We start from the raw sequence: 10,587 nt of genomic DNA, 5'->3' as shown, positions 1-10,587 counted from the left end.
CAAGGCTGCATCTCCTAACAGTGCCACTAATAGTCTTTAGGAAACACTTTTATTCAAAACCACAATTTGTTTTGCCATTTCTCCACTCAAAGTCCACCTAGGAACATGAGAGGGAAGCTAGTGAAATCGAGAACCTGGCACCCTGACACCCAGTTCTATCTCAGCTCTGCTCTGGGCCTGTTGTCTTGGTAAGGTCATTTAATTTAACTTTATTTTCTAAATATTGATTTATTTTATGCATATGAGTACACACTGTAGCTGTACAGATAGTTGTGAGCCTTCCTCTGGTTGTTGAGAATTGACTTTTAGGACCTCTGCTCACTCTGGTAGATCCCACTTGCTCAGTCCCTGCTCACTCCAGCCCAAAGATTTATTTATTATGATAAAAAAGTACACTGTAGCTGTCTTCAGACGCACCAGAAGAGGGAGTCAGATCTCATTACAGATGGTTGTGAGCTACCATGTGGTTTCTGGGATTTGAACCCAGGACCTTCGGAAGAGCAGTCAGTACTCTTACCTGCTAAGCCAACTCTCCAGCCCCTTGGTAAGGTCATTTAACCTTCCTGTGCCTCAGTCACCTTATGAGTAATATGAAACTATTGCTACCTGTTTGCGGTAGTTGACTCTGTCAACTTGACTGAATAAAGAACCCAAGGGCATTGGTGAGTACACCTTTAGGTGTGTCTGTGGCGCTTCTCTAGACAGGAGAACACCTGTCCCAGATGCAGCATCATTGCACAGGTGGGGGTCCAGGGATGAAGAGAAATGGTGAAAGAAAAAATAAGCTGAAGCCGGGTGGTGGCACGCACCTTTAATCCCAGCACTTGGGAGGCAGAGGCAGGCGGATTTCTGAGTTCGAGGCCAGCCTGGTCTACAGAGTGAGTTCCAGGACAGCCAGGGCTACGCAGAGAAACCCTGTCTCGAAAAACCACAAAAAAAAAAAAAAAAGTAAGCTGAACAGTGGCGTTTTCATTTCTGCTTCCTGATTACTGAGGTATGGATGAACAGCCTACCCCCCCACTCCCAGCTGTTCCCACCCTGTGGGATGATATCTCCCAAACCATGAGCCAAAATAAATCTTTATTTCCTTAAGTTACTTCTTGTAAAGCATTGGTTGTGAATAACGTATTTGTTACTAATACGAATTAGGTTATCAATTAGCATATTCATTACTAGTTAGCAATTAGTAGCTAATTAGCATATTGGGTACTAATACACTGTTCACAGAGCTCAGGGGATAAAATGAGCCATTGGAAAGTGTTTGGAGCAGTTTCCACTGAATTCAGTCAAGGGGAAGTGCTGCCTGAGATTGGCAGGTCCAAGGAAAGGGAAGGGCCAGCATCCTCTATGAGCCTCCATTCCCTGCCTTAGACCGCTGCAGCCGTCAAACAGCTTCCCTCCCAAGATTCCAGCCCGGATTCCAAAGGCCTCTTATTTCATAGCTCCAGCCATGTGAGCCACGCCTCCTCTTCCCTGTGGCTGGTGAGCCACGCCTCCTCCTTCCTGGGGCTGGTGAGAACCTCCTGCCTCCTGCCTCCTGCCACAGGTCTCAGCCTCAGCCTCTCTGTCACCTGTGTGGCCAGCAATCCATATTGTGGCCCATCTGCTTTACTGTTGGATACAGTTTAGAAATAAATACTAGTAAACGATATTGGAAAATAGTTTCTATTTTCTTTTTAAATTTTATATACGTGTATGGGTGTTTTGCCTGTGCACCACGTTTGTGTCTGGTGCTTGCAGAGGTCAGAAAGGGTGTCAGGGCCCCTGGGACTGGAGTTACAGTTGTTTGTGAACTGCCATGTAAATATAGAACCCAGGCCCTCTGGAAGAACAGGCAGTGTGGTTGGTGTGGTCGGTAGAAATTACAGGAAGGAATCTTTTGGCTTCCTGACACACGGGCCTGCCTGGAGGCAGAGAGAGAAGAGGCTGGAGCAGCCAGAGATACTGTCAAGATGTGTTAGCCTCAGAAGGCTGTGTTATTTCACTCCGAGAGTTAGAAGGGCCTCTTCAACCTTGAGATTCTGTGACTTGGTGTAAAACAGATAATGTTTTGTGAGTTTGGCAGAGCCTTCAAAGCCATAATCATGTTAGTTGCAACACAATCCTATAAAAGATCCAGGCTAGGAGGATCCCTGTAAGGTCAGCCTTGGGACATAGTCAGCCTGAACTACAGAACGAAAACCTGGAGGGAAAAGGAAGCGGGGGGGGGGGGGGGGAGGGAGGGAAGAGGAGAGGAGAGGAAGGGAAGGGGAAAGAAAAGAGAGGAAAAAAGAAAAGAAAGGAAGGAGAGAAAGACAGATGAGGAAAGAGGGAGGAAAGAAAGGAGTGAAAGATGGGGAGAGAGGGGGAGAGGGAGGGGAGGAAGGGAGGGAGGAAAGGATGGAGAGAAGGAAGGAAGGGAGGAAGGAAGGAAAGACAGGGAGGGAAGGAGGGGGCGGGGAGAAAGAGAAGCAAGTTACTAGGGCCTGGTTCCTCTAGCCTATAATCCCAATTCTCTGGAGGCTGAGGCAGGAGGATCGCTGCCAGTTCAAGAACATTACAGGCCACGTAGTAGGCTTTAGTCTCAGAGAGAAAGGAGAGAGAGGACAATTGATAAGACTGGATCCTGTCTTACAGGGCCCCTCCCTAGGAGCAGACGGTGCTCCGCCCCGCCGTCCTCCAGCCCGCGCCTCCCTGGCCATGGCGCGCCCCGCGCCCTGGTGGCGGCTGCGGCCGCTGGCGGCGCTCGCCCTGGCGCTGGCTCTGGTCCCGGTGCCCTCAGCCCGGGCCGGGCAGACGCCGCGGCCCGCAGAGCGCGGGCCCCCGGTCCGGCTCTTCACCGAGGAGGAGCTGGCCCGCTACGGCGGCGAGGAGGTAGGCGGCGCGGCCTGGGCTGGCGGCTGTCGCGGGCCGGCCGGTGGCGGGGACCCACGCGAGGCCCGGCGGAGGCAGGGCGTCGCCTCACGCCCCACCCCGCGCTTCCTTCGCCCCGCCTTGTCGCTGTGGGTCTGAGTACAGACCTCAGACCCTTGTAGATTTTAGTGTGAGCGTGAGCTGGGGCCACATGGCCTACAGTTTGTGCAGAGTGACCGCCCTGACCGTGCGCACTGGGCTAGGGGGTCTGGGTCGGCCGGATGAGCCAAGTCTTCCTTTTCCTGCCCCGGTGTCCCGGGCCTACTCAAGCGCACCCTTCTGACCCCGTTTAGTGTCTGGGCCAGTGGGGACGAATGCGGAGAAGGAAATAACAGTACCCGACATGGGCAGCTGCTTTAGATGGGGAGGAAGCCTGGATCTAGTTTGGAAGAATCGGTTCCATGCCACTGCAGTGACTCCAGGAATTAATCCCCTGCCTTTACAGATAGGGAAACTGAGGCAGGTGCTCAGTGGTACGGGAGGGAAGGAGGATCCGTGTTGCTTGGCTGAATCTATGTGCTCCATGCTCCCTAGCTTCTGCGTTAGTGAACCTTACATAGACCAAATACGCAAGGGTCTCTCCCAAGCAGATCCTTAGGGATAAAAGCTTAGGCCCAGTGGGTCCTACGACCATCTGAAAACACAGATATTTACATTATGGTTCATAGCAGTAGCAAAATTACAATGATGATGTAGCAACGGAAATAATTTTATGGTGGTCATTACAGCATGTGAAACTGTATTAAAGGGTGGTAGCATTAGGAAGGTTGAGAGCCGCTGCTTTTGACCCACGGGTCAGTCCATAAGAACACTAGGATAGGAACATGACAGGAACGTGAATGTTAAGGGACAGCAGAGGGAACTTCTGGTGTAGACGCATGGGTAGAACAGTTAGCAAATTAGGCCTGCTGTTCTATCTAGCAAGGCAGTCCATTCCTTACTGATGCAGGGTGTGCATCACTTCTCACTGCCTGCCCTTGGTGTGCAGCATGGTTTATGTGGAGCACTCCGCAGGGGGACACCCAGACTAGCTGGGGAAGAACCCAGGGTTTCTAGAGGGTAGAGGACCGGCTCTCGATCACTTGCTGTTGGAGAAAGAGATGGTGAGAATAAACTGGGAGTGATTCTCCTCTCCTATCTGTGAGTACAGCCCTCTGCAGAGTTTGCTTTCGTCCATCTATGGGCGGGGGTCTTGCCACCCCCACCCCCAGCACAGTACCCAAGGAAAGGCACTTGCAGAGACTCCACATTGAAGGACGGAGAAAAGACCCTAATTTTTATATTTCATATTGTGGATGGAGACTTAAGGATGGAGAGTCATAAGCTTGAGGTGGGAAGAACTGGGCAAGGAGATGTTTGGAGCAGAGGAGCGCTGTGGCCAGAGTTAGCAGAGCGTAGCACGCTGGACATGGGTCTGGTCTGACTGTGGTCACGGGAAATCACCTCTGCCCACTTAGTATCATGGTCTGTGTGATGCAGTATTTGGCCACTCTAAAGCATATAGGTTTGGACTGGTACCCCAGCTTGGATTCTTGCTGTGCTGTGTGATTTGGGCCAAGTTACTAAGCATCACAGGGGCCAGCCATATTTTCAACTGTATGGTGTTGGCGGGGGTGGGGGGGTGGGGGGGTAGTGGATACGATTATAGCAGTTTGCAAATGGTGAGGCCGCCTGACTGAGCGGGCTGTACCAGGAAGGAGGCTGGAGTTCTCCAGCAGAAAGGCTTTCCTTCCTTCCTTCCTTCCTCCCTCCTTCCTTCCTTCCTGCCTTTCCTCCCTCCCTCCCTTCCTTCCCTCCCTCTCTCCCTGCCTCCTTCCTTCCTTCCTCCCTCCTTCCTTCCTTCCTCCCTCCTTCCTTCTTTCTTTCCCTCCCTCCCTCCCTGTCTCCTTCCTTCCTTCCTTCCTTCTTTCCTTCCTTCCTTCCTTCCTTCTGTTCTTCCTCCCTCCCTTCCAGGAGTGGCGTTCAGACAGTTTGTATGAACACTATGTAGTTCTGGCTGTCCTGGATTCGCTATGTAGACCAGGGTGCTTGAAGAATTCACAGAGCTCTCAAAGCATGCAACACTAAGTAAGCCCTGCTAGGTGGAGTTTCTTTTTCCTCGGGGAAACTTCTCATGGCCTTTCAATGGATTGGGGCGGGCCACACCCACCCAGACTAAAGTCACGTGACTGCAGACCTCCGCCTCGTCTGTCACACCTGGCTGAGTACTGATAAACTCTGGTTTGGTCGCACTCCTGGATGGATCTGTGGAACTCTTCCTCCCATGGTTTCAAGGAGTACCTCATCTACACAGGCATCTTGTGAAGACGAGATGGGGACACACAAAGTGCTTGGCACAGCGACCCTGAGCTAGCATCAGCACCTACTGACGTTTTTAAAAAAAGTTGAGAGCGTGTTGAGGAAAAGCTCACACTCAGGCACTTCCATTTTCTTTCACGTTCTGTTTATTATTTTCTCCCATCCCTATTAGTCTGTTGATAAATCCCTGTCCATGACCCTGAAATAGGTCATGGGTGACACCGGCAGTTAGAAGACCATGCCCTCAGGGCAGTTTTCTCTGAAAACAAAACAAAACAAAACAACAAACAAACAAACAAAACACCCACAGCAAGGTTTCCTCTTTTTCTAAGAGGGGCGCTGAGAATCCGGCTGGCTCTGCCCTGGGCCTGAGGGACAAGAGCTCTGGCCAATGTAGACCCTCCTGCAGACTGTGCCCACGCCCCGCCTACTTCCTCTCTCTAGCCAATGTCTAAGCCCTCCTGCAGACTGTGCCCTCGCCCCGCCTACTTCCTCTCTGCCCACTGTTTCCTAGGCTCTGCTTTAGAGCTGCTGGAACACTTGCTCTAATTGTTGACCTCTGCTCGGCCAGGGGCAGGCCGGCCAGATGGCGAGGCTACGGCATGTCCCTGGTGAAGGACAATGAAGGTTCTTGTCCCTTCCTGCCGTGCATATGTTTCCTGGAGCCCTGAGGTTGAGTAACTTTGGGGCCCCACTAGCGCCCCTACATCCCGGGAAGTTCTCTCTGTGCTAAGGGTGCCCTCTGGTGGGCAAAGGAGAGAGGGCGAATGGAGCCTTGCGCTCCAAAGCTTCAAGTTTGGTCCTGCCTTCCCCTCTGATTCAGTCTATGCCATTCAACCTCCTTCGGCCCAAATAGCCTTACTCAGCAGGCTGTGGTGGGGCAAGCCTGGAATCCCAACCCTCAGGAGACATTCAGGAGAACTGAGTTCAAGGCCAGCCTAGGTTACAGAGCAAGACAGTGTCTCAAAGCTCACACGCACGCATGCACGCATGCACGCACAGACCTGTGCACATAGGCACATCAAACAGCCTCACCCACAAGGAGCGTATTTCATTATCTAGGGTTCTTCCAACTTAACTTCAAAGTCCCCGTGTGCAATTTTGGAGTTACATTTTTATTGTTTCCTTTCTTGAGACAAGGTCTCACTGTTTGACCCCGTGTCATGGGTCTCACTGTTTGACCCTGTGTCATGGGTCTCACTGTTTGACCCTGTGTCATGGGTCTCACTGTCTGACCCTGTGTCTCAGGTCTCACTGGTTGACCCTGTGTCCTAGGTCTCACTGTTTGACCCTGTGTCCTAGGTCTCACTGTGTGACCCTGTGTCCTAGGTCTCACTGTGTGACCCTGTGTCCTAGGTCTCACTGTCTGACCCTGTGTCCTAGGTCTCACTGTTTGACCCTGTGTCCTAGGTCTCACTGTCTGACCCTGTGTCCTAGGTCTCACTGTGTGACCCTGTGTCCTAGGTCTCACTGTGTGACCCTGTGTCCTAGGTCTCACTGGTTGACCCTGTGTCCTAGGTCTCACTGTTTGACCCTGTGTCCTAGGTCTCACTGTGTGACCCTGTGTCCTAGGTCTCACTGTCTGACCCTGTGTCCTAGGTCTCACTGTCTGACTCTGTGTCCTAGGTCTCACTGTTTGACCCTGTGTCATGGGTCTCACTGTCTGACCCTGTGTCATGGGTCTCACTGTCTGACCCTGTGTCATGGGTCTCACTGTCTGACCCTGTGTCATGGGTCTCACTGTTTGACCCTGTGTCATGGGTCTCACTGTCTGACCCTGTGTCATGGGTCTCACTGTTTGACCCTGTGTCCTAGGTCTCACTGTCTGACCCTGTGTCATGGGTCTCACTGTCTGACCCTGTGTCTCAGGTCTCACTGTTTGACCCTGTGTCATAAGCTTTCTATTGCTGTGATAGAAATGCAGTAACCCTGACCAAAAGCAACTTGGGAAGGAAATGGTTTATTCCATCTTAGACTTCTAGGTGACATCAGTCTTTCTTGGTTATCTGATTCTTCTTGACTTTACAACTCTTAAAACTTAGATTAGGCTCTTCTGTTTTGTGTCAATCTCTCTTGAGTGGCAGCTGCCAGAAACGATGTTCAATCCCTTTGTATCTTCTAACCAAAGCCTGAACTGGAAAAGGGAGGGAGGCCATGTTTTCCCCTCTTTCTGGAGAGCAGACTGAGGAGTATAATGTTCCACTAACACCCTTAGAAGGGGCGGGGGCAAAGGGCATGTGAGGACACCACAAAGGTCAAGGTTCACAAGACACCCCAGTCCACGGCTTTGTGATGTAAGCTGCCATCTGCACCAGTGACTTCCTCAGTGCCTCACACCTCCTCCCTGCTCCTCACGCCTCTCCCCTTCTCCCCACACCTTTCCCCTGCTCCCCACACTTCTCCCCTGCTCCTCACGCCTCCCCCTGCTCTTCACGACTCCTCCCTGCTCCTCATGCCTCTCCCCTGCTCCCCACACCTTTCCCCTGCTCCTCACACTTCTCCCCTGATCCTCACTCCTCTCCTGATCCTCACACCTCTCCCCTGCTCCTCATGCCTCTCTCCTGCTCCTCACTCCTCTCCCCTGCTCCCCACACCTCTCCCCTGCTCCCCACACTTCTCCCCTGATCCTCACACCTCTCCTCTGCTCCTCACGCCTCTCCCCTGCTCCTTAGCCCTTTCCCCTGCTCCTCACGCCTCTCCCCTGATCCTTACTCCTCCCCCCTGCTCTTCACACCTCTCCCCTGCTCCCCACACTTCTCCCCTGCTCCTCACACCTCTCCCCTGCTCCTCATGCCTCTTCCCTGATCCTCACTCCTCTCCTGATCCTCACACCTCTCCCCTGATCCTCATGCCTCTCCCCTGGTCCTCATGCCTCTCCCCTGCTCCTCACGCCTCTCCCCTGATCCTCACGCCTCTCCCCTGATCCTCACGCCTCTCCCCTGCTCCTCATGCCTCTCCCCTGCTCCTCACGCCTCTCCCCTGCTCCTCACGCCTCTCCCCTGCTTTTCAGGAGGATCAGCCCATCTACTTGGCCGTGAAGGGAGTGGTGTTTGATGTCACCTCCGGGAAGGGTAAGTATCTTGTCAAGTCTGGGGAACCTGGGGCCAGAGCAGGTGCCTGGAAGGATGAGGCAGGGGTACTGTCCGGCAAGGCCTTTCCCTTCCTTCTGAAAGGCAGGATGGAGCTAATCCTTGTCAGTGTTTTACCAGAACAGATCTGTGCACTTAGTATTTCCTATTGATGCCTTGTGTCTACTTGAAGGGATGTGGAATCCAGCTCAAACCCCATGGGCACTCTGCTAGAAACCAGAAGAGTGTCCCTCAGCTAAGAGTTGCTGTTGTAGAAGTAACAGGACATTTCAGTTCCATGTAATAATGTCCCTGCCTGTATCCACTATATTACCATGAGGTGGGTTTTCACTACTCCTCTAGGTGCACATAGTGGGAGACTTGGCTTCCCGAGATGTTGAAGGCCAGAGGCTCTTCTTGTCTATGTTTGTGTATACATCTACATACATAAACAGAGTGAGAGAGAGAGAGAGAGAGAGAGAGAGAGAGCACACACATGGACACACATACCCTATACACAGGTAGATAGACAGATGCACATACACAAAAACACCACATAGGCACACACTCAAACACACTATACACACATATGTACACACAGAGACAAACATCACACAGGCACACACACACTCTAAAGACACACACACACACAGGCACACATACAAACACATCATACATGCATATATACATACATACATAAATACATACAAACACACTATACAGACACACATACAAATACACTATACACACACACTACAGACATACATACACTTTACAGACAGACAGACAGATACACACACACACACACACACACACACACACGCATGCACGCACACACGCACAAAGGATTTAACCCAGGACTTTATGTACTGATGAGCCACATCATCTAGCCTCTCCCCCACTTTAAAAATACTTATTCTGAAGCAGGTGCAGGCGAGCCTTGAACTTGCAATCCTCCTGCATCAGCTTCCTTTCTAGCTGTGACTACAGGCCTGCATCATTAGACATAAATTACATTTTTTTTTTTTTTTGATTTTTCGAGACAGAGTTTCTCTATGTAGCCCTGGAACTCTGGAACTCACTCTGTAGACCAGGCTGGCCTCGAACTCAGAAATCTGCCTGTCTCTGCCTCCCAAGTTCTGGGATTAAAGGCATGTACCACCACCGCCCAGTCACATTTTAATTTTTTAAAAAAGATTTATGTATTTATTTTATGTTTATGAGTACACTGTAGCTGTCTTCAGATAGACCAGAAGAGTGCATCAGATCCCATTACAGATGGTCATGAGCCACCTTGTGGTTGCTGGGAATTGAACTCAGAACCTCTGGAAGAGCAGTTAGTGCTCTTAACTGCTGAGCCATCTCTCCAGCCCCCCTGCATTTTAGTTTTTAAAGAGACTTCATTGTGTGTTGTCTGCAAACAGCGTCTCAGCTGACAGGCATGTTTTGGGTTGGTGCAGTACCATGAGTGTACCTGGGCTTCCATCTGCCCTGCTAAATTCATCCTCAGAACTACAGCCTTTCCACAAGCTGGGGGGTCTGGAGAACCCCCAACTCCTGGCTTTCGACCATGCACACCCACGCTCTTCCTTCCTCCCACTGCAGAGTTTTATGGACGAGGAGCCCCCTACAATGCCTTGGCCGGGAAGGACTCCAGCAGAGGTGTGGCCAAGATGTCACTGGATCCTGCAGACCTCACTCACGACACTGTAAGCTGGATGAACCCTTGTCAAGACACTCCGTTCCCACTCTGTACATTTTGTTCTTGGTTCTTGAGACAGGGTGTCCCTATGTAGCCCTGTCTAGACTGGAACTCTCTAGGTCGGCCAGGCTGGCCTCAGACTCACAGAACTGCCCCTGCTTCCCAAGGACTGAGATTAGAGGTGTGCACCACTGAGCCCAAGTTGGTTTTAGTTGTGTTTGTTTTGTTTAACTCTCTGGGTTAAATAGAGTTCTTTTATTACTCTGGATTTGAATGTACACACCCTCCCCAACACACACACACACACACACACACACACACACATGCCCTGTCACTGGACAAGCCACAAAACTTTTTAGTATTCCTATTAATTAGCTTATGTGGCTTGGTAGCCAGCCGCTCTTGGGAATGCATGGTCTTACTGGGTCACCTCTAGTTAGATGCCTCTGGTGGCTTCTCACTGCCTACAGACTTAAGTCCAAACTCTGTGGACTCACCGGCTGGATATCCCTGTGCGCTCCACACATAACCTGTCTCTGTGCGCTCCACACACACCCCTCGTCTCTGTGCGCTCCACACACACCCCGTCTCTGTGCGCTCCACACACACCCCGTCTCTGTGCGCTCC

At 51.5% G+C, this 10,587-nt stretch overlaps 1 protein-coding gene across 1 annotated transcript in view; it reads left to right on the top strand.

Moving 5' to 3' along the window:
- Positions 1-2,626: 2,626 nt before the first annotated feature.
- Positions 2,627-10,587, top strand: part of Nenf (neudesin neurotrophic factor) — a 12,528-nt gene continuing 4,567 nt past the window's right edge. The window contains exons 1-3 of the mRNA XM_031338989.1: positions 2,627-2,853; positions 8,201-8,261; positions 9,864-9,967. Coding sequence (XP_031194849.1) covers positions 2,680-2,853; positions 8,201-8,261; positions 9,864-9,967 — 339 coding nt within the window. The 5' untranslated portion in view covers positions 2,627-2,679. The remainder of the gene's footprint in view (positions 2,854-8,200; positions 8,262-9,863; positions 9,968-10,587) is intronic.

This window comes from Mastomys coucha, unplaced genomic scaffold, assembly GCF_008632895.1.
Source record: "Mastomys coucha isolate ucsf_1 unplaced genomic scaffold, UCSF_Mcou_1 pScaffold1, whole genome shotgun sequence".
In the NCBI taxonomy this organism is placed as follows: Eukaryota; Metazoa; Chordata; class Mammalia; order Rodentia; family Muridae; genus Mastomys; species Mastomys coucha.
The sequence above is the reverse complement of the archived record's forward strand: the minus strand, read 5'-3'. Positions and strand labels throughout refer to the sequence as shown.